This window comes from Pecten maximus, chromosome 15 (assembly GCF_902652985.1).
Source record: "Pecten maximus chromosome 15, xPecMax1.1, whole genome shotgun sequence".
Taxonomy (NCBI): domain Eukaryota; kingdom Metazoa; phylum Mollusca; class Bivalvia; order Pectinida; family Pectinidae; genus Pecten; species Pecten maximus.
In genome coordinates, this window is record NC_047029.1 from 32,674,639 (window position 1) to 32,699,640 (window position 25,002).

Consider the following 25,002-nt stretch of genomic DNA (forward strand, 5'->3'; position numbering starts at 1 on the left):
TCCTTTGTCTTTCCTTATGGAGCAAGCTAGTGCCTCTGCCTAAATTATGTATAAAATTGGTGCCAATGGGCACCTTTGTTTTACTGAACGTGATATATTGAAGAAGTTTGACTTTTGACCATTTGTTAGAATGCAACATTTTGCATATCTATACGTCATGTTGATAAACTCCATGAATGTTTTACCGAAGTTAAATTTCTTTTAAGCTACACTCTGACCAACCCCATTCTACTCTATCAAATGCTTTCTGTTGGTCTAAAATACTGGTATTCCTCCTTTATTTTCAATATCTGTATATTCAATTACGTCAGACAGTAATCTTCTGGACTCTTCAATATTTCTCCCCTTAATGAAGCCCGTTTGGTCACTATGAATAATATTAGGTAAAAAAGATTTGATTCTTTCTGCTATTACCGTTGCTATGATTTTATAGTCTGTATTCAAAAGAGTAATTGGTCTCCAGTTGGCAATATCTTCCCTTTCCCCTTGCTTGTACATTCCCTATCACTAAATATTTCTTTAATAACCTGTGTAAATTCCTTTTTAGATCGTCTCTTCGAAGAAGAGTAAAAGCTTATGTCTTTACTCCGGCGTCGGTTTTTCAAATGTTAAATTTTTGGTGCAAGTGTTGAAAGGCATAGTAATTTAAGGTAATATGGTCCGTGTGGGGGTTAAACTATCCCCTGCCCGAGTTAAACTAAAAGATGTTTTGGAAAAAACTCCAGAATTTTCAAATTTTTGGACTTAGAATATTTTTTTGGTGCAAGTGTTGAAAGGTATTAATACATCATTTTATAATTGTACTAGGGTGCTGATATTTAGCAATATAGTCCCTATGGAGTAAGACAATCCCTTCCTGGAGTAAAACTTAAATTTTTTTTTTTTAAATATTTGTTTTTTGTTTTTAAATCTTTGGACTTTGTGTTAAGTTTATGTTGTGTGTGTTGAAAGGCATAGTAATACATGGTATTAGGTTCCCTGTGGGGGTTAAACTATCCCTTGCCGGAGTTAAACTGAAAAAAAAATTGGGGGGGGGGGGGGGGGGGGGGGGGGGGGGAAACAGATTTTAAAATGTTTTGTGCAAATGTTGAAAGCTATTAACACGTCACTTTATGATTGTACTAGGGTGCTGATATTTGGTAAAAGAGTCACTATGGAGTTACACTATCCCTTCTTGGGGTAAAACTGAAAATGCTCACATTAGACAATTTATACCGGTCCACATTGTTCAAGGGAGACAACTCTCACAAGGATAATATTTTATCCAAAAAAAAAAAAGCAATTACATTTGTATTTACTATATTCATTTAATCTACAGCAGCATAGCTTGTCTTCCGAATGTTTGTCAATACATAATTTATATATATATAAATTGGTATGGTTTTGAAAATTGCATCAATTCACAAAACACAATCTGATCAAGTAAACAATATACATATTATTAATGCAATTTGCGAAACCATTCCAATTAATATATTTTAATTATTTATTGACAAACATTTGCGAGACGAGCTATGCTGTTCTCCAACAGCTCTTGTTTATTACATGCTAATACATTTGATAAAATTCTGAAATAATACCATCACATCCAGGGGATTTATTATTTTTCAGAGTTTTGATGACTTTTTGGATCTCCTTTTCAGTTGGAATTTTATCACAATTATCCTTTTCTAAATCTGTTAATCTGGTTTCTATGTTTGATAAAAAGCCTTCAGCCTCTTATTCATCCCAACCCTCTGATGTAAATACATTTTGATAAAATTTCACTTGTTCTTTTTAAATGGTGTCTATCCCTGAACTGTGCTGTCCATTTTCACATTTTATTGAGGTAAATTGTTTGTTTTTTGCTCTTGATTTTTCTAGATTAAAAAATAACGAGAAGATGTCTCTCCTTCCTCATTCCATTGTACCCTTGATCTTACCCTTGCCGCTTCTGAAATATTGTTATAGTAGGTTTATATTTCTGTTGTAATCTGTAAATATTCGGTTTCGCTATAGACTAGACCCATATCCTTTTTTTGTTTCAGTTCTTTTAATTTTGTTTCTATTGTTTTTATATGTTCTTTTGGTTTATTGATTATCTTACTGCATGTTATACATATCTGTTGTATCTTTATTTTTGTTAGTTCCCACCAGTTCTTTATACCATGCTCTATAATTGATTTTTTCCTATTGTTCCAAAACATTTGAAACATGTTTAAAACATTTTGATTTGATTGTTTCTAAATTCCTTTTCCAGTAACCTTTTCCCTTTTCATTTTCATCTAAATTTAGAATAATAACAGGTGACCCAGTGATCATTGCTTGAAAAGGGACATAACTCTATGCCAAAATTAGTTACCATATACTCAATAGATTTGCTTGTTAAAAAATAATCTATTCTAGATTCCGATTTAAGAAAAAGTTGACTGACGACTGCCGGACGGATGGACACCGTGCCAAGGCATTAGTCACGTCAGCTTAAAATGATATCATACCTGTTGATTTATTATTCATTTTTCAGGTGCATTCACAATTTTGGTCCCAGAATTGGAACTGCTTATTTCATTGTCGGGATGTTTTGGACCAGTTTATCTTACACTCGTCGTTCCTATGATCATCACGTTACTGACGCTGTATGGCGAGGAGGAACCATCATTACTCGTTAAGAAATTGAAAAGAAAAGTATCACAAATGTGTTTCGTAATGTTATTAATATTCGGGATATACTCCGTGATTGCAGGATTCAGCGTTGCTCTGTATACAACTATTTATCATATTGTACTGTAAGATCAGTATGCCTAAGATCAAACTCGCATCACAATGATAAAGGACAATTGCTGATTAGCATATTAATGTTAGTTTACACAGATACAAATTAATATCAATCTTTATTCAAAGTGGATGTTTTTTTTCTGTGAATACTTTAACGGTAACTGGTATTGTACACACAATAACAGTTAAAATTCCTTGTTTAAAGGATTTACTTTCCATTTGTCATCATGTAACTTTGAATCAGCAGTTGTTATTGTAGACGAACTGGAATGGTGATAAAGTCAATCAGAACTACCTTTGTCCATTTATCCTACAGATTCGCTGTTGTAGACCTACCAGTAAACACACAACTAATCAATTTGAACAAGAGATTCCAGACGGATCTTGGTACCCACCCAACTATTATAACAAATCATGATTTCATTACAGACCGATTGATATATTTGATGTCAGCTTGCTGTTCGGTCGGCTGATTTTGTATATGCAACTCATTTGTTTCACTGATGAGATATTCGTTTCACTCACTGATAGTGTGAAACTGTCATTCCATAATTCAAAACTTAAATATAATATAATAGTTTGATACTTAATACATATTTAAAGGCATATTTTATATTTAAAGAGGAAGGCGTTTGTTAAATAGGTCTTTGTTTATATCTACTTTAGTTATTGAGCAAATGCTTCCAGTTCTTTAAAAGTTATGTTTTAAGGATCAACTTAAACTTTGATAAAAATTACACTGATCACATATGAAATATTAACCACATAATTGACCACCAAACTTTGACTTATTGATATTATTTCTTGCATGCTTGCTTCGTAGTGAACAGTATTCAAAATGTTATTCAAAGAGGCTGCGAGAAACAAATTTGTTTGTAAATGTTGTGGCTGCATCAGAAGGATTTGACAGAATTTACAATGTTTATACTGTTGTGGGTTACCCCTAAAACCCTTGGAGGTCCAGTCTTACGGTTTATTTGGTTTGGTTTATTTTGTTTAACGTCTTGTTATCAGCTAAGGTCATTTAAGGTCGGCCTTCAGTGCGTGCGTATGTGTGTTTTGGGAGGCTGCGATATGTTCATGTTAAATATCCTTTTGATAGGCCGGAACTTTTGCCGATTTATAGTGCTACCTCACTGAAGCATACTGCCGAAGACACCCAGCAGTACACCCCATCCGATCACAATATACTGACAACGGGCGAACCAGTCGTTCCACTCCTGATATGCTGAGCGCTAAGCAGGAGCAGCAACTACCATTGTTAAAGACTCTGGTATGTCTCGGCTAGGGGACAGAACCCAAAGCCTTCCTCACAGCGGCGAACGCTCAACTAAAGGCCAAAAGTGAGGCATTGTCAAGGGAGACATTAGGAATAAGAATGTCGCCCAGAAAGAAGAGAAAAGATAAGATCCCAAATTTAGTCGCCTCTTACGATCATGCAATGGGGGCAGCAGGTACAATTCTTACGCCCTACCTGCAGGGCACTTAAAGGAAAGAAAGAAAAAAAAAAAAAAAAACAGACTTACTTTTTTAGTCTTTTTTTTTTCTTATATATAAAGGAAAGAAAAAAGTAAGTCAGTACGAAGAATCTTTGAGTAAGGGAAGGAAAAATGCATAGGATTTAACAATGGACTTGATGTATTAAATAAGAAATTAGCGAATATGTAATTCAGAGTTCGTGGGTAATACCTTTAACTTTTATTGTTGTGTTAATGCTGATCATCATATTGCCAGGAACTTTGTCAACTATAGAAATAACAAAGGGCAATTTATCTGACTGAAAAGCACCTGTAAGTCATAATAGTTTAATATATGTTTACCAGTGAAAATCGAAAAAATATTCATTCTATATTTTTTTTTTATGTTCACTCCTGAACAATAATCGAAAAAATTACCATAAGATACCATGTTTTGTGGAGGAACCAGCTGTTGAATGGGATGACAGTCGACAAGAGACATAGGAAACATTCATAAGCTGTATTGATAAAACACTGTATGTTTACATGCCGGCCATTTGTACAGGACTCCAGAACGAGGCTGTTATAGTCTGTATCGCATAACGCTTACACTGAACCTATAGTCTGTTTCATAAATCTATGCATAACTCTACATCCCCCTTTCTGGGTATACTACCAATTACATTGTATATGGATTTATCTCAAACATCAAACTAATTATAAGTAACTCAAAAAGCTAAGCAAATTATCATTGCCACAAAAGTTATCTTTAACCAGTCTTTTCCAATAAACACAATTTCACGAGCTACCTACTCAAGAAATAATATCTGAACAATTAACACAGTCAACTTAAATTCACAGGTCCATCCGGTTTGGAGCAACCGAGACTCTGCCAGAGCGAGTAACAGTTGCATTATCACTCTTAGAACCTACACCTATCTCTGAACTATTATTGACACTGACAGAAGTACTAGACCCAGTCTTTGACTTCGGAGACCCAGTAGGCTTCGGAGCCTTTACAGGGTTGCTACACACAGTCTGATTACTTGGTTCCTTCACATCGCTAGGCACATCTCCCGATCCACTCGTGTGTGGAAAATCCGGCCTCATAGCTGGAGCTTGGACCAGCTGTCTCCTATTCCGACGAATCTGGCCCGACGGTGTCCTGACCAAATATGAGTGATCATTCACTGACTTAGTGATCGTTCCACTGAACCCTCCGCTGGGTCCTTTCACCCACACTGTTTCTCCCGGGTGCAATTCCGGACGTTGAACTGCGCGATGTGACCGATCAAAATGGTGCTTTTGAGATGTTCGATCCAACAGTTCCTTATCTCGAACGTACTCGAGATCTGGCCACTTAGGAGATAGATTTGCTGGACTCTCCGGTATAGTTGTACGAAGCTTCCGCCCCATAAGTAGTTCCGAAGGACTGTAGCCATTTCGTAACGGTGTGGTACGATACGCTAGCAAGGCTAGATATGGATCTTGAGAGCCACTAAGTAGACGCTTCACGGTCTGAACTGCTCTCTCGGCTTCCCCGTTCCCTTGAGGGTAATAAGGGCTGCTGGTCGAATGGGTGAACCCATAATCTCTCGTGAATTCCTGAAACGTTGAGCTCGCGTATTGCGGACCGTTGTCCGATATGACGGTCTCTGGAATTCCATGTCGAGCAAACATCGATTTGAGATGTGTGACTATTGCTTCTGAAGTCGTGGAGCTAAGCTTGGCAATTTCTATGTATCTAGAGAAATAGTCTATCACTAACAAATAGTTCACTCCCTTCCAGTAGAATAGATCAGACCCTAATTGTTGCCAGGGACGATCAGGGAAATCAGTAGGTTTGAGAGGTTCTGGTCTCTCTCTCCTATGCTTCAGACACGACGAACAGTTTTTCACAACATCCTCAATCTCTCTGCTTAGACCCGGCCACCATACCGAGTTCTTAGCACGCTCACGGCACTTCACGATGCCCTGGTGCCCCTCGTGTAGTTTCTGTAGTATTTCCGCCCTCATAGATGAAGGAATGACGAGTCTACTTCCTCTCATAAGCAAACCATGACACACCGAGAGTTCTTCCCTCAACTGCCAATATGGCCTAGTGGAGACTGTGATCGTAGGATGTTCGTAACCAGGCCATCCATCCTGACAGTAATTCATAATGATCCTACAGATACTGTCTTCCTGTAGTTTCATGCGGATTTCGTTGAGGCGAACTTCTGTTGCTGGAATGTCGTCCATGATAGCATCGACGTAAGCTTCAACTTCCTGTTGAAACTCCTCCTCCTCAGATCCTTGCTGAATCAAGGGGGCTCTGGATAGAGCATCTGCGGTATACAGTAGTTTACCGGGCACATGCATGATGCTGTAGTCATATCGCATGAGACGCATCCTAAATCTCTGAACCCTCGGGGGTAACTCAGATATCGCCTTGGAACCTAGTAACGGAACTAACGGCTTGTGATCCGTCTCAATTTGGAAGTGTATTCCTGTGAGCAAGTCTGACGACTTCTCGCACATCCACGTTACAGCGAGTGCTTCCTTTTCCAGCTGCGCGTATCGCTGTTCTGTAGCGCTCATAGATCGTGACGCGTATCCGACTGGCCTCCAATCGTCCTCACTACTGTCCTTAGGACGTTGAAGTATGACGCCTCCAATACCATAAGATGATGCGTCAGCAGAGATTTTGGTGGTTGCCCTAGGATCGTATAATGACAGTACCGGTGTAGAGCTGAGTTCTTGCTTGATCAGCTCAAATGCGTGCTCTTGAGGTATGTCCCACGTCCATGCACTATCCTTCTGTAGTAAATCACGAATTGGCTTGGAATGTTCTGCTATGTTCGGGGAGAATCTCCCAAGTTGATTAACCATTCCCATGAATCTCCTGACCTCACTGACATTAGTAGGAGCTTCAAAGTTCACGATAGCTTTCACCTTAGCAGGGTCTGGACGTATTCCTGTCTCATCTATGACGTGACCGACGAATGTGACACTTTTCTTTGAGAACTCGCACTTATCACTGTTTAAGGTAATCCCGGCTTTCTCAACCTTCTGTAACACAGTATTCAGACGCTTATCATGTTCCTCCTGTGAGGTTCCAAATATCAACATGTCGTCCATCTGACACACTACTCCTGGTACATTGTCTAGCAGGTTGCACATCCTTCGCTGGAAATGTTCTGGCGCCGATGAAATACCGAAGGGTAGACGGTTGAAACAATAACGCCCACATGGAGTAATAAAAGTTGTCAACAATCTCGAAGATTGTTCTAGCGGGATCTGCCAGAATCCTGAGTTTGCGTCAATTTTAGAGAATACCTTTGCTCCTGTCAATCGGTGTAAAGTCTGTTCTACACTAGGTAACTGTAGGTGTTCCCTGCGAACCGATTTGTTCAACTGTGTAAGATCAACGCATATACGTACAGTTCCATCCTTTTTAGGTACCACGACAAGACCAGAGCACCAATCTGTCGGTTCCTCAACAGGGGAGATAACCCCCAAGCTCTCCATCCTGGCAAGTTCATCCTTTACCTTGTCCAATAGTGGTAGCGCCACGCGCCTTGGCGAAGTGAGAGCAAACGGTGTGGCGTTGTCGCGAAGTTTAATGGTGTAGTCGCCTTCAATTTTACCTAGTCCACTAAACAGTTTTGGATACCTTTCCTGGATACTACCGGCTGACTGTACTGAAGCCACAGTTTTCACAAGGTTGAGTTTTTCAATAGCTGGACGACCTAACAATGGCTTACTCAATGTCTTGATGACATAAATATCTGTCTCAGCCCGAGTTCCCTTCTCTGTACATAATTTACTTGAAAATTTTCCCAACACTTTGAGACGGTTCTGACCTGGACCTTGTAGAACTCTTGTCGAGGATTCTAACTTCTGACCGATTCGTTGAAAGACACTCTCAGGTATAGCTGTAACATCTGCCCCTGTATCTATCTTAAAATTTACCGGTGTGTGTGTTTGACCTGTCTGAATAACCAGATCTATGTTCCATGGTAGGGATCCTTTGCTTTCTACCGCTCCTAAAAAGCTTTGTACCTCGCCAACTGTTGATCGGCATTTCTTGGCATAGTGACCCTTTTTGCGACATTTCCGACACTCGGCATCTTTTGCAGGACAGCTTCCTTTCCTGTGTCTAAATCCACACCTGTGACACTCTGGATTCGTCTGATTATTAAATGACTTCCGGTTTTCGGATGCCTTCCGGTTTTCAGATGACTTCCGGTTTTCAGACGACTTCCGGTTTCCTGAGAACTTATGTTTTGGACCTTTCTGGAATACTGCATCCACATTACTATCTGCCTGACTACTACTCGCAATAGGATCTCTGTCCCTAACAATTGACTGTTGTTGCTTGACTGCCTCAGATTGGCGAACCTGGTTTACAGCCTTCTCTAGAGTAAGTGTTGCGTCAAGCTGGAGTTTCTCCGATAATCTACTATCGCGAATACCCACGACAATACGGTCCCTTATCATCTCAGACTTCAAATCTCCATACTCACAGTGCTCAACTAGTGAATATAAGGCCATGATAAAACTTTCTGCAGTTTCTCCCTCATTCTGCTTTCGGTGATTGAACCTAGCTCTTTCAAATATCGTATTTCGTCTGGTAATAAAGTAATTGTCAAATTTCTCAACAACTTTCTCATACTTTTTGGCATCCTCATCTGACAATCCAAATGACTTGATAATATCTTCTGCCTGACCTCCCATAGAGTAGATAAAAGTATTAACCTGGATTGGGCCCTCCTTGGCTCCTAATCCCGCCGCTACTCGAAACCGTTCGAACCTCATTAACCATTTCGGCCATTCCTCTGGTTTATTGAACGTAAAATTTTCTGGGGGTTGCACCTGATATGTTGCCATGACGACGAAATTCTTAACAATACTTGATGATATGATAACGCCAGGTATCTCAGTGTTCGATCATAATATATGAAAGTTCAAATAAATGATGGAATCTATCATAGTCGTCATCTCCGACTGTTCTGAGAATTTGAGTCAACCACGTGCGCGAGAACACTGCTGCCTTATCGTGTATAAATCTCATAAAATCTGTCTATTCAACATGACTTCACTGCGATGGTTTACTCTTACCGCTTAAGAAGATGTTGACCGACTTCTGACACCATGTTGAATGGGATGACAGTCGACAAGAGACATAGGAAACATTCATAAGCTGTATTGATAAAACACTGTATGTTTACATGCCGGCCATTTGTACAGGACTCCAGAACGAGGCTGTTATAGTCTGTATCGCATAACGCTTACACTGAACCTATAGTCTGTTTCATAAATCTATGCATAACTCTACACCAGCTACATTAGTATCTCATAGAATTCCGAAAATAGAATGAAACTATATAATTTATGTAGAGACCACATTTTTATCATTGATGTAGAGATCAGTAGTCTTTCCCCTTTTTCCAGTCCTTATTAAAACATGTTAAGATGACTTTCCCCTTTACTGGTTGCAATATATCTTAAGAGTGGAGTATGCTTCTTTAATGTAATTTTTCAAAGCTGAGAAAGACTCTTTTCCTAGCATCTTGTGCTATATAAATAGTGCTTGATAAATAAAATAATTAAATTATCCACATTGTTTTTTCGTTCATAAAATCAAAAGATAAAACTCTTTCTTAAAATTAAAGGGAATGAATAATAAATCTAAATTTGTCAAAAATAGCTGTACTTTTTCACATTTTCATAATGCATGAAGTATTGTTTCATTCTCGGGATTACAATGGTAACAGAATGGCAAGTGTGGAAGGTCATTTTATCAATTCAGTAAATATCTTCTTGGGAATTATTCCTTTTAATAGCACTTAGGACACCTTGATAAGTGAGAAAGTTAGTACGAAGATTAAATTTCTCCATAAATTCTGTATGGCTATAAAAACTACCATTGCTATTTTCTTTGGCTTATTAAATCATTAATATTAATTCTCCTTTCCTATACCAATCAATATAAAAGATATGCTCTTATTTTCTATTGTTACTAAATCATTATACCAAATAGGTTCTTTAAATGCATTGTTATTTTCAGAACATTCTGTCTTCTAAGCGAGTTTTCTCAAACTTAATAGAACATTTTTCCAAAATAATTCCTTAACAGTTTGTTGGCATTTTAAAATATACTCTCAGCCATAATATGCTATGTCTGTGTTCCTGAATTTAAATCTGGAGTAATAGAGTTTTTGAATTTTTGAATGACCGTAAGAGGCGACTAAACTTGGGATCTTATCTTTTCTCTTCTTTCTTAACGACTTTCTTCTTCCTAATGTCTCCCTTGACAATGCCTCGTTTTTGGCCTTAGTTGAGCGTTCGCCCCTGTGAGGAAGGCTTTGGGTTCTGTCCCCTAGCCGAGACATACCAGAGTCTTTAAAAATGGTAGTTGCTACTCCTGCTTAGCGCTCAGCATATTGGAGTGGGACGACTGGTTTGCCCGTTGTCAGTATAATGTGACCGGGTGGGGTGTGCTGCTGGGTGTCTTCGGCAGTATGCTTCAGTGAGGTAGCACTATAAATCGGCAAAAGTTCCGGCCTATCACAAGGAGACTTTACACGAACATACCGCGGCCTCCCAAAACAACCATACGCATTCGCCACACGCATGCATGTCGCACGCACGGGAGCCCGTCCTACTGTCAAAAAGTCACTCTTTTCATTATAAATTATTTATGTGTACCAATCTACGTTAACATTTGTTTCATGTTTCGTTTGCTTATTGTTAGTCGCAATTCCGCTTAGCGCTCAGCATATTTGGACTGGAACGACTAGTTCGCTCGTTGTCAGTATAATGAGACCGGGTGGGTGTCTTCGGCAGTATTCTTCAGTGAGGCCTGGTGGGGTGTGCTGCTGGGTGTCTTCGGCAGTATTCTTCAGTGAGATAGCACTATAAATCCGAAAAATATCCGGCATATCACAAGGGAACTTAACACGAACATACCGCAGCCTCCCAAAACACACATACGCACTCGCCACACGCATGCATGTCGCACGCACGGGAGGCCGTCCTTAAATGACCACCTTAACTGTGAATAGGACGTTAATCAAAATAACCCAAACCAAACTCGCAATCTATAGGCACTAACGACAATTGTAGTGTTGATGGGCGGGTAAAATTGGTAACTAACTACATTTAATTTCTTTAGAAGAGGGGAAAAGGTTGCTTTCAACTTTACTTTTAATTGCTGGTAGAAGGCGATGAAAAGCATTTCATTACTTTAAAAACGGATTTCGAAGTTATGTTCTTTTCACAATAAATCACTTAATAATTGAATGTAATATATTTATCATATTTGATCTAATTTGGGATTAAATCTACCCTGAGAGTTTGGTTTGTTGCCAGTTAATGTAATCAAAAACAAAATATTATTTCTACTTTTGATTCGGCATGAATTGTTCATAAGGAGTATCGAATTTCAATTTGGTGAAAGCCTAGATTGTGTTTAAAGAAAGTTCTTAACAAAAATTTTGTCATGTTTTAATAGCAACGTAAAAATACTGCTTAACTGTTGAAAGTAAACTTTAATGCGTCGCTGAAGTCGGAGTTGAGATCAATCTTTGTTGCATGTTGTTGTAGTTTGATATGCTTGACATGGCCCAGACAGCTGAAAAACATTTTTTATGGACACGTTGTTGAGTTACACTTCTTTTTTAACAATTTAAGTTGCGACAATTCAATGTATTATGCACGGAAATTAACTTCCGTCGTATAACTCAATTTCTTGGATGACTTGGCATATATATATAATTGCCATTCATAACCGATACCATAACACCATTTTACAGGATAAAAGAAACATCATTACCGGAGTTTGCTGAACTAGTATCAACAACTTGACATAACCAGAACGCTGCAGGTAGCGAACATGTCTGTTGATTTCATATCTATGCATTTTAAGCACCGTCTGCACTTCGACGAAAGATAGCTTCCCTTATTGCCTGTTCTTTTTCAACACTGAGTATTAGTACATGTACAACGCTACAGTAAAACATGATGCCACTTGTTAAAAGCGTACCGATGATACATACATACTCCTACGATATAATGGGCATTGTCCGTCACCCAGGCGTTTCCAATTCACTTTATAAAGCGTCAAATACCTGTGTCATTAGATACAGGATTATAAATTCAGTAAGATAAATTGGATAGGGACACCGATACTTATTCCCTCGGAGTTTTGAAGGTATATGGGATTCGGCCCGTAGGTGCATGCGTGTGATGAACATTTTCGCTCTCACGAATGCAATTCTCAGGAGAATTTCGTCATATTTCTTACACGCGTTAACTATGGCAACATCTCAAATATGTTGTCAGCACATTTACAGAGTTATTGTCCTTGGTTTCGTACTCATCAACTTAATCAGCGCTCACACGAGTTCATTTCCCGGCAGAATTTCTGTAAACTCGATGAGTGAATTAACCAATTTTTGACATATGTTGGTCTAACTTGACACAAAGGTTTAGTATTAGTATGTAGCAGGAATTTACCTGCTCAGGGTTCAACACGAAAACGAAGGTTGTGTTTCACAATTTATTCCATAGTTCCATAAAAAAAAACTACAACAACATAACAAACATAAATAAATGCATCTGTATAATTTACCCTAACAAAGTCAACTCGTCCAAAATATGAACTCAACTAATTTATGCATTTGGTTCAAACACGTTACGCTATAAAAATACTACCTTAAATGACCTTAGCTGTTAATAGGACGTTAAACAAAATAAACCAAACCAAACCATTACAAAACTGAAGAACTCAGGCGCAATCATATGATCACGACACAAGAAATTTACAACGCTATGTTGTACATAGCGATATCAAATTACTTATAATGCAACCAGATGCTACTTGATCTATCGGGACTTAATCACAATTATCACACACTATGATATTTACACAAAATATGAGAAATATAAAAATATCCTTAGGGTTTGCAATATTTATACTAAAAACACGGAAACCTACCTCTTCGTGGGGAAGAGGGTTTACTAAGGGACGCAACCTGTGTATGGCGATGCAGCATATAAAATCTACAATAATTAAGATTTAATCTATTAATTCCAAAGTATAGAAAATCTGCATTTACTGAAATCTAGAAAATAATAGTTTTGACAAAATACAAAAGCCGGAACATCTTTTATATATAATATATATAATATAAAAGATTTACAAAAGCTTCAATAAGGAAGAAATTCAAATTAGCAATCAAACGGTGGAACCAGTGAAATAACTGAGAATCCAATAATACATATAATTTGAGTGTAACATAACCGATCCTATTACAGAACATATTTAGAATCAATGAAAATCTACTTATAAATACTAGTCAAGATAAAACATGATATGTACTGACAATTAGTCCGAATTTCAAATTACATATCCGCTGCCGAAAAATACGTCCGCCATCATCAAAAAACTATACAGGTGCGTGACAAAGAATGCGCGGGCTCGCGCAATGACCACTGGGCAGTGAAATAAAAATAGATCTTCCCTTTCACCCCAACAACCGGTTTTCAAAGGAATAATAAAAATAACATGCAGTAACATGATCGCAGTGGCCTTAACCTCAATAAGTAAAAATATGTATAAAAACCAATTAGATAAAAATTGGACACTATTACAAGTATACATGTACATCGCTGTGTTTCAGAGATACATGGTGAATGCCATGGTCACACTTTCTGCACGGAGCATTTGTCTCGCAGACATTCAACAGTTGTCATTTAATTTGCACAAGAACACGTTTTTCCAGATATAAATGCATTGTTTATTTCAAGGGGATTTGTATCACTTTTGAAACAAGTCAGAATAGGAGGCTTGTTGGTCATCGTCAAGAATGTTTACCGTAAAAGGCGACTAAAAGTGATCTCTGAGTAATCGGGTATTTTCTTTCGAGTCTACCATTTGGGGAATATTGAGGGACTACAGATAGGCCACCCGATCCTCCCAAGCAAATGCGCACTCACAACACGCATGCATATCGTATGCATGGGAGGCCGTCTTTAAATAGGTAGGTCGTTAAACAAATCAAACAAAATCATTACAACACCTTGAGGTGTGTGCCCTACCGTGACGTCTTACGTCTGTCGTGTAGGTATTGGGGATTAAATTTTTTATTAAAAGGTGAATTAATGCCTCCCGTGCATGCATGTCGCACGCACGGGAGGCCGTCCTTAAATGACCTTAGCTGTTAATAGGACGTTAAACAAAATAAACCAAACCAAACCAATCTTTCCTTTAATTTCACGTATCTCTCGTTCTTTCTTTCATAAATACCGTACATATATATATTTTTTTAAATCATTGATATATCATCAATATTGTTACGTAGGACGAGCGTCGTGTAGTTAGTTGAGAAATGAAATCAATATTTGTATATGAAAATTAACAATTCATTTACAACAAAACACACTCTCAGTCATTTTCACACAAACATAGAGTCACTAAAGTCTCTGCTCCAAAACTGGTCACTCAAGTCCCACAGTCGCGCATCAAACATGTGCAATGTAGCTGTAGCTGTAGCTATAAGCTATGCAAGTCTAATCCGCATGAAGTTTCTACAAGCACCTTATATGACACATCCAAAAACTGATACTGTATCACTACTGGAGCCAAACCTCTTAAGCTTGTCAAGTTTTCAAATCACTTTCTGACCTCCTGACCTGTCCTGGCGCTCGAGGTGTGATGATAGCTGACCATCCTGTCTGACAGTTGGTTTGGTTTGGTTTATTTTGTTTAACGTCCTATTAACATCTAAGGGCATTTAAGGACGGCCTCCAATGCGTGCGACATGCATGCGTGTGGTGAGTGCGTATGTGTCGTGGGAGGCTGCGGTATTTTCGTGTTAAGTCTCCTTGTGATAGGCCGGAACTTTTGCCGATTTAAAGTGCTACCTCACTGAAGCATACTGCCGAAGACACCCAGCAGCACACCCCTGACAGACCTGGCGCCGGCATTACCTGACGATGTGATAGGCCCCGGGAGGGGTTCAGATGCTGGCGTGATCCTCACATGGACCTTAAAGAATAACAATACAGGTTGTCTAATACTTGCATACAAACCTCGCTTATACCGAAGTTATTGCACGACAATCCTAATTAAATAATTAATATCAATATTAATTATTAATAGGGAAAAGGGCTAAATTACCATGAGATATGACTTACAATATACTACAATGTAATTGATAATGATTTCACAATCGACTATGTGCGGGCTAAGAATATCCTAAGAACTATGTTGAAAACAATGCACACAACATCAAACGTTAAAATATGTTTTCTTAGCTGCAAATTCATGCCTGAGTATTAAGTGTGTGTAGTAAGGCGCCGAGGTGGCCGAGTGGTTAAGGTGTCCCGACACTTTAACACTAGCCCGTCACCTCTGGGTTGCGAGTTCGAAACCTACGTGAGCCAGTTGTCAGGTACTGACCATAGGCCGGTGGTTTTTCTCCGGATACTCCGGCTTTCCTCCACCTACAAAACCTGGCACGTCCTTAAATGACCCTGGCTGTTAATGGGACGTTAAACAAAAACAAACCAAACAAACCAAAGTGTAGTAAGTTTTATTGAAATATGAATAGTATATAAATAACAGTAAGAGAGACCATGAAAGGAAATTTTTAGAGAGTATACAAAGGAACCATATTATTAATAGAGGTATATTTAAGTACATGTAAATCGAATATAACTCCAAACTTGGACCTTAAACTTCCAACGTATTTACCTTATTGCTTGTCGCAACATTTTCTGGAGGTAGCAGTGACGGACACATCATGCTCCCGTTTGGTTCAAGTCAATATCTTCATATTTTAAACATAAAACGCAGGAGACAGGATAAAAAAAACTATCGTCATTTAACCTGACTGTGTGTACCTAATACACATTCAGCAGAGCGAGAAGCCATACATGCGGTGTCTATATGGACGGGAAAGTTAATAGCCGATAACCTTATCTTACCTATATAACCAGAGATGAGACGGAACGCGCATTCATATTTTTATCATTCAAGAAACACGTTTACTAAGCATTCAGCCTACATGTCTGATACAAACTGCTTAGTCGTCGACGTTGTTATCCAACAGGGAGATGTCTTCAGAATCGACGGAGCTTGTTTCTCTCAACGGGACGGAATTACAGGAAAGTCAACTCAATTATTCTTCACTGCGAGAAAATATCGAACCAAATGATGACAGTCGCAACCAAGAATATATAACGAAGAACAAGGATATGTTGACGTAAGTAAAACATGATTGAAGACTGGATCATATTGTATCAGGGGAAGCGAGTTCGTTTTGTTTCACGTTCTATCAAAATTAATGTCATGTAAGGAGGGCCTCTTTTACAAGCGATCTTCATGCTATGTTTATGTTTACCTCCTGTGATAGTTCGAAATTTACAGTAGAGTAACTTAAAAACAATATAATCGCAAATAACGAAATATTGTAGTTCTAACTTAAAACAATCAGAGCGAAGGAAACAGAAAAGAAAAATTATTAAGATAAATTTACAAATAGTTATTGAAAAAAGCACAAACTTGATAAGACCAGATGTCTCAGAAGTGTAAACGTCTTTTTATAAAAGATAATAGAAAGTAAATCCATGCTGTGCACGAGAACTGGGGCAACAAAATAACTTATAACTAAAACTTGTATGATGTAAAATAGAAATGAGTAATTGCAATAATTAGAAAAGGACGTACAGGGAATAATGGAAATAAAAAATGATATAACATCACTTGAAAAGCGAATAGAAGAACAGTTTGTATAAAGTCATTAGGGTATCAAATAAGATCCCGTACAAAATAGGTTGAGCAAGAAAAAACAAGAGGCCTATTGGTCTTAACGGTCACATGAGATTTGAAATATTTCCTTTAATTTAATTTACCCTTTCTGGCCCCACCCATCAGCCCCTAGGGGTCATTCAGGGCCAACATGTGCATGCCATCAAATTGTCATCCCATGCTGATAATGTTAACCAAGTAAGAATGAATTCCAATCAAAATCGAACAAGTTATAGTCAAAAATGTCATTTCCATATATAAACTATCGTAAAGTTTACCCCCTCCCCAGGGGCAAACCTGAGACCCCAGGGTCATGGAATTCACAATTTTGGTGAAGTACCTTAAGACCCTTCCATCTATGAAGAGTATGTATTTCCATCATATCTGAGAGTAGAGATGATTTTTGAAATTTTGATCTATTTGACGCATTTATGCCCCGCCCCTCAGGTCCCTGGGGAGTCAATGTAATTAAAATCTAGATAGTCATTTCACTACGTTACATGAACATCTAACAACATCCAATAAGGGGTCACGTTCTGATGACCTCTGAGATGTGTGTATTTCACTTCAGGGCGAATTAGCATTTTGTCGATGTCATCGAAGCAAAACATTTCGTCACAGCATGCATCTGCCCTGCAGGTAGGGCGTAAGAATTGTACCTGCTGCCCCCATTGCATGATCGTAAGAGGCGACTAAATTTGGGATCTTATCTTTTCTCTTCTTTCTGAACAACTTTCTTCTTCCTAATGTCTCCCTTGACAATGCCTCACTTTTGGCCTTTAGTTGAGCGTTCGCCCCTGTGAGGAAGGCTTTGGGCCCTGGCCCCTAGCCGAGACATACCAGAGTCTTTAAAAATGGTAGTTGCTGCTCCTTGCTTAGCGCTCAGCATATTAGGAGTGGGACGACTGGTTCGACCGTTGTCAGTATAATGTGACCGGGTGGGGTGTGCTGCTTGAGGTCTTCGGCAGTATGCTTCAGTGAGGTAGCACTCTTAATCGGCAAAATATCCGCTACACGCATACATGTCGCACGCACGGGAGGCCGTCCTTAAATGACCTTAGCTGTTAATAGGACGTTAAACAAAATAAACCAAACCAAACCAAAGCATCTGAAGCAAACCATTTCGGCACAGTATATAGCTATTATGCTTTATTGGACGAAATGACTTGAAACAAATTGACAGATTATACAAGCTGTGCACTCTAGTCATGCTAATTGGGACATATAAAATTCACTTTCAAGATTCTGGAAGTAGTCATTTGATAGCTGCGATAACGTAGCTCTGGACGACGGACGGACAATTTTTGACAGATGGTCGTCGTCAGAGCTACGATTCCCTCCCATTGCTCGTAATGTAGCAAAACGGTGAACCTCGAAAATGCTACAAACAGCAGATGTCGCGTAACTTTTCAATGATATTTGATAAAAGTAATCATTTTTAGTACAAATCAACAATTCATCAACATACCATTATGCCTCAAAACGTCATTGAAAGCACGTCACATTTTTACAGTCGAAAATTTCCTCCATTTTCCGCCATGACAGATACCGCATGAAATCTCGCAAGGGTTCACTGGTCCAAATATGGGCACGTGACCATATAAGGATAAAGCTACTACGAAATTTCAGGCAATCGATGTTCTCGGAATTTTTCGTAATGAAATGTAAACAAAGGTTTCCGATGAGACAAAATGGAGAAAGAGTGTATGAACTGCGGGAAATCACTTGTTGTCAGAGGGGAAAGCATTGACAGAAAAGGACTGACATCCAAGGTAAAATTGAAAGAAAGTACTGATAAAACTCTGCAGGATGTTATTCAAGAAGAGTTGGATGTTACCATCTCTCCTGCAGGTAAAGCGGGATATTTGTGCTTGGCATGTGCGTGGTCCATACAGTCTATGGCAAAATCGGCGGAGGCCAAGTCCTAGGCCTATAAAAAACTAAAATCTAGCGGGGAACCATGTCGATACCTGGCAAAGAAATTAAGAAGCCCGTTTCCGACCCCTCGACAAATCAAAAGGGCCAGACTGACGTCACCAACAAAGGTAAGACATTAGGAAATTTATACCATGTTTAATTAAAACGAATCATGTCAGTATAATGTAAATCGAAATGTACAGTTCACAACGTCAGCCCCCTTCATTTATAAATATTATTGCATACATATGTATCATAATTGTGTAAGGTCTAGTTGTAATTTGTCATTTTCTTACAACTAATGTTACACAATTATAAAATTCTTGATTTATAATCTTTGAATCATTTCTTGGAATTCTGTAGCAGATGCCCCAAAGTTATAAATAAGGCAGGAATAATTTGATACAGAATATTTTTTTGCAGGGGACTGGGATTCAGAAAAGCACTGAACAGTTGAAAAAGGTAAATTATGCAAAAAAAAAAAAAAAACAAAAAAAACCAAAACATTAATGATAATAAAAAACAATATTGCTGTCATACAATTTACCTTATTCATAAATCATTAGTATACATGATTCAAGAAAATGAAACTTATATACCTGATTTGAGACTTTCATTAATTGTAAGAGAAAGTCAATAAAAACTAAGTGTATTAATTTGTATTGTCTGCACATTTCTTTTAAAAGTATTGATATGATTTGCTTGGTTTGATTCCAGGATACACACACTGCTCCTGCTGCAGAAAAAACAAAACTGAGAACTGAAAAGGTAAATTTAAATCAACTTCATGCACGATTATATTTGAGAATTGAAATGAAAAAAAAACAACAGAATGTGATGGTCAAAATGGAAAAGCATCAGTAGGAGATTTTAATTTCAGTACATGGATGTTGAAGTTTGATATCAATATTTCTAAGAAAGTTCTTCTATATCTTCAAGTACTTATTTCCACAGGTCATGGCAATTGAGAACAAAACAATATTAGAATAATTTTGTTTATTTAAGAACAGTTGAAATCATCAATAATCCATCTGCTGTTGGGAATAATATTTATATTAAAAATATACATTTAGTGTTTATTTATCAACAGTAACTATTTATAAATAGTAACTAGTTAATTTAGATACTAATCATTTTTTAATCACAGGCCTTCATCACTGATGCAGATGTGAAAAGGGCATGTCACCTGCTAAAAGCCAGGCTCTATCCAAGGGCCATCAAGTTATTGGCCAAAGCAAGGGTAGGGTTCAGGAAAGCCATGTACAGTTATATTGCAACTGCAGTCAGTGAGGAAATACTTTCCTTCACAAAGGAGAAGGATTCCACCTTCAAAGGAGGAAAGTCGTTGGAAGAACTAAAAAACTTTCAGTGGGGTGAGAGATTTCAGGAAATGAAATTGACTTCACCTATCACCACACAAGTACTTACATCTGTGGTGGCAAGGCCAAAGATGGACTTGTCATGTATTCAAAAAAATGTTTGTGTGGTCATGGCACTGTTACTTTACTCCAGGATGCCATCCTTTTATGACCTACAAGAAATCAACTCTATGCTATTATGGCTGGCTGGTTGCAAAAGACAGGTTTGTTCATTACACACAATGTATTTTTATGCCCCCTTACAACTTTATCTGGCAAATGTTTATTGACTTTATCTTTTTCTAAATGTATAGCAATGACCATGTACACCTTAGGTCGCTTCTGTCATTAATTGTCGCTTCTGTCATTAATTGTTAAGTTATTTGAGGAACACAAACAACATTCATCAGATTACACAGCTGTCAAGATAGATCATACATTTTATGTGTGTAAAGTAGTATGTAACCACATTTTTTGTGATCATGATATTCCAATTCAAGTCAGTATTTGATTGATTTATTATGTTAATTCCTAATCCATGAACTATTTCTTTATTTACATAACTGAGTGGTCGACGTCACATGTTCAAAAATAATGATGGTACCGGTATGTGATATCTATGCATAAATTGTTGATAACTGACATATTACTGTTACAGGCAATGACAGGTCTGCACCATTTAAATCTCTGTGTTGGCATGAAAGCAACAAGGACTGCCATTGACCGGATAAGAGGAAACCATGACAAGACCGTTGTAAAATGGAAGAGAGACATTGCAGACAAACTTCTTTTCCCGAGCTCGAGTGATTCAGCGACCATTCCATATGGCAGTGATTACCAATCACTGTCTCCAATGTCTACTGATCACGAATCCCCACCACAGGTGATGTCACCAAGACGACCTCAGGCCCTTCACCAACAGGTGCTAGAGCGTCGACTGGAGCAGCTGAACATAGCCAATGTTGCAAAGGTCGCCGAAATTGGAGGAAAAGGTAATTTATGATTCAATATATCTGGGCCAGAGTTGAAAATCCGAGTTATGAGTCGCCTATTAGTTTTCCTTTCTAGAACTTCTTCTCAATAACCAGGAGGCCCAGGGGCTTGACATTGGGCCTGTAACATGCTGAGATGAAGGGCTACTAAGTTTGTTCAAATGAATGACCTTAACCTACAATCAAGGTCACATGGGTCAAATAGGCTATAACCAAGAGACCCAGGGACTTGTCATTGGGCCTGTAGCATGTTAGATGGAAATGCTACCAAATTTGTTTAAATGAATGACCTTGACCATAATTTAAGTGGGAAATATTCAAATTTGCAACCATATTTAAGACACCTTTTCAAATAACGGTGAGATCACTGGATATCAGGTGAGGTATTTGGGCCTAGTGGGCCCTTGAATTTTACTTTCAGGTGTATTTTTTCATCCATTTGTCTTGTTTTAGATCCTTCCAATCTCGGGTTTTCCCTTGTGTTCGACAACGTGAATCAGAGAGTCAATGTTCGACACCAGACTCGTGACCGGAAGAACAAAATGTTCAACATGGTACAGGCTTACGCTGCTCAGGATAGAGTGCCAAGTTTGAACCTTTCAGACGAACAGCCATCGCCCGAGGATATTCTAAATGTACCTCTTGCAAAGTACATCCCTTCATTAATGGTTGAAGTGGATCTACGCGCTGAAATGACTACACTTGTTTCCAGGATATTGTGTGATCATATCCCAGATTTCATGGATTTATCAGATGAAATCAGCCACCACATAAACATTCCATATTCCATGGAATCGTCACAAAAAAGCATCATGGTAAATATCAGTTGATTGCTCAAAGGCTTGTGTTGACAATTTCGGGAATTGACATTTCATAACAGCTGACTGAGGTCATCAGTAAGCAATTTAATGAATTATTTGTTGAGATAAATATATTTTTTAACTTTCCATTTAAAAAAAATAAATAGATTAATGTTTTATTTGATAATGTCTCCATATATCTTTATAATAATTTACATTACAAGCTTCTGATTTCAGAAAAATCATTATTTTTTGCCATTATCCTTTTTCGGATTACCTCTTCTTTTCATCAGCAATGCAATTTTAATTTTAAAAACCTAACACAATCCTATATGGAATAATTAAAAATTAACAACAAATTCAAAACAGTACGAGTTAAGAAAAATATTTGAATGAATTAATCATTGCTTTCTGCTATATGTTTACAGGTGTCACTTGGAGTTCTAAACAAAGATGAAAGCAAGGTAGCGGACACAATAGACATTATGGATGATTATCACAAATATGTCCCCGTAAAACCGTATGGTGACCCACTCACTGTTGTACTCCATGCTGATGGCCTCAGCTGTGAACGCTGCAATGATGCACAGAGTGCAAGAATTAATTCTGCTTCTCCTTGGCAACAGCTGCAGGGACTGCTTCCAAACATTCAGGAATGGCATAAACGCTGTCTCTTGCTGCAGGTAATTAATACACAAGATCACAATTTGATTTGTTTGGATGACCTTTAGCCATCATGCTTTTCAAGTTTCACCAGTGGGATTCAGCTCAAACTTTCCTGATTTTAGCCAGAGAAGGGCCTGACCAGGTTTATTTGTTTGGTGGGTCTGAAAACCGAGATGGTTGCCATGATTGAAGACAATTTAAGATGAAGTACCTACTCACACTTAATGTTTGAACTTACTCAACTTGATTAATCGGATAAGTAACAGAAATAGTAGGATAGTGAGACAAACATTTTAATTGTTTCATGTGCAGTTTTTGAGTGCATTCTATAAGAGAAGTTAAGATTTTGTGGTTTTTTTTTCTGTTGGCAGGATGTGTTTGATGAATTATACAAGGGATCCAGTGCGAGGGAAAAGGGTACTCTATTTCACCTGAAGAACTACTTTGGCCATAGGAATGTATCACAGAATGTGAAGGAGTGTTTCAATTATGATGAGGAGTTTCTCCAGTTTTGCACAGAAGGATATGTAGTGCTAGCAGCATATCATTTCATGGAAGAAAGTGATATCAATACAGATTCTGATGACAAACTGATGTTAATGGAAAAAATTTCATCTCAGATTGTTGACTTTGTATTCATGTCAGCCATGCCAGCTGTGAGGTCTATTCTTGGGGAAGAAGAAAGTGATGTTGTGAATGATTATCCCTACTGTGTGTGTAAAATGGAAAAAAGCGGAGAACTCATGGTCTACTGCAATAACAAGAAATGCCAAAGTGGTAACTGGTTTCACCTGCAATGTCTGAACATTGAAGAAAAAGATCTTCCAGATGGGAAGTGGTTCTGCAGTGACATTTGCAAATCAGGGAAAGGTGTGCGTGGAAAAAAGAAAGCTGTGTATGCATTTGTTGATATGAAACAAATCTACACTCAATATGTTATGTGGAGAGGTCTAAACCAGATGGCCAGAAGAGACGCAATCAGAGAAAATGATGGTGACCGAATACTTCTTCACTGGAGATATGACATGCTTCAATTCTATGACAAGCACCATCCAAAGTATTTCCTTGTGTGCCATCGTCTGCTGTCAATGGAGCTGTCTGTCCAAGGTTGCAGCACGTCCTTCGCTGGAATCGGACTGTCAACCCACATGGAGGAAAAGGAAAGAACATCGCTATGGACTTACAGATGGAATTCTTCAATAAAGACTACAAAGGTATAAGCATATATATATCTAAAAAGTTTATATATATAGCTATATATATGTGTGTGAAATTATGAATTTGAGGAGAAATGTATTGGCAAACTTCATGCTATGCATGTTGTATTATATCTTCAAATGTGTCATGCACAAAACCACACATAACTATCTCAATACTATATATGGTTATAATGTTTTAATTTTATTAGCATTTCTCATTTATTTTGTACAGCATTTTTTACATCTCTAGGCCTGATGCTCAGAAACACTGTAATGTAATATTGTATATTTTTATGTTTTGAATAAAAAAAAAATACCAGTGCAGATTTATTAATATCTTACAATAATTGGAGGAAAATGTATTTTCAGAGAGTGTTAAAGATGCATCTGGTCAGCTAACCCCGGACACAATTGCCCGCCACAGTGAAATGGTTGGAACTGGAAAAGACTTGGAGAAAGTGTACTCAAGGGAAGTATCTGGATCATCCGGCAGACTCATCCATGGCAGTGGACATGTTAACCGTAAAAAGGACATTGAGGAGTTTGTGTCCCTCCTTAGAGAGGAGAACCTATTTACACACCATTCCAAACGAAGCCACGCTTCATTCCAGTCGATGGAGTACAATCCCTACCCAAATTTGGTGCCCAAGACTTTCAAGGCTCGACTCATCAGGTTACGAAGTGAGATGTCAAAGCGTAGAAAGCTTCTTGCTATGAACAATACCAACAATAACTAGCTTTTCATGATCTTCATCATGTCCTTATAGCTTATCACATTAAATTTTGTAAGTATGTTCAGGTCATCAATTTAGGAATCCTAAAATGAACACTGAGATGAAGAATAAAGTGTAGCTGTATCGCAGCTATATTCTGGAGTGAGAATGAAATTACTTTATGAGCAGGAACGGTTACAATGAACATTTATAGAAGTTTGTGATATTTAATAATACATCAATTTCAAAATATGTTACCGGAGTAAGTAATAAAAGAAATGTTCATGTTTGAAAATAAAACACCATTTTGAAAAGTCAAAATCTTGTGACCATAATAATGTATTAAT

At 38.0% G+C, this 25,002-nt stretch overlaps 2 protein-coding genes and 1 pseudogene across 2 annotated transcripts in view; 2 read left to right on the forward strand and 1 right to left on the reverse strand.

Annotated features, from left to right (window-relative positions):
• Positions 1–5,066: 5,066 nt before the first annotated feature.
• On the reverse strand, positions 5,067–9,083 carry LOC117343392 (uncharacterized protein K02A2.6-like). The gene has a single exon (XM_033905734.1). It carries the CDS (start codon positions 9,081–9,083, stop codon positions 5,067–5,069), a length of 4,017 nt encoding a protein of 1,338 aa, XP_033761625.1.
• Positions 9,084–15,495: 6,412 nt separating this feature from the next.
• Positions 15,496–25,002, forward strand: part of LOC117343951 (proton-coupled amino acid transporter 4-like) — a 55,387-nt gene continuing 45,880 nt past the window's right edge. Inside the window, exon 1 of the mRNA XM_033906518.1 lies at positions 15,496–16,465. Coding sequence (XP_033762409.1) covers positions 16,317–16,465 — 149 coding nt within the window. The 5' untranslated portion in view covers positions 15,496–16,316. The remainder of the gene's footprint in view (positions 16,466–25,002) is intronic.
• Positions 18,559–24,954, forward strand: LOC117343949 (annotated as a pseudogene).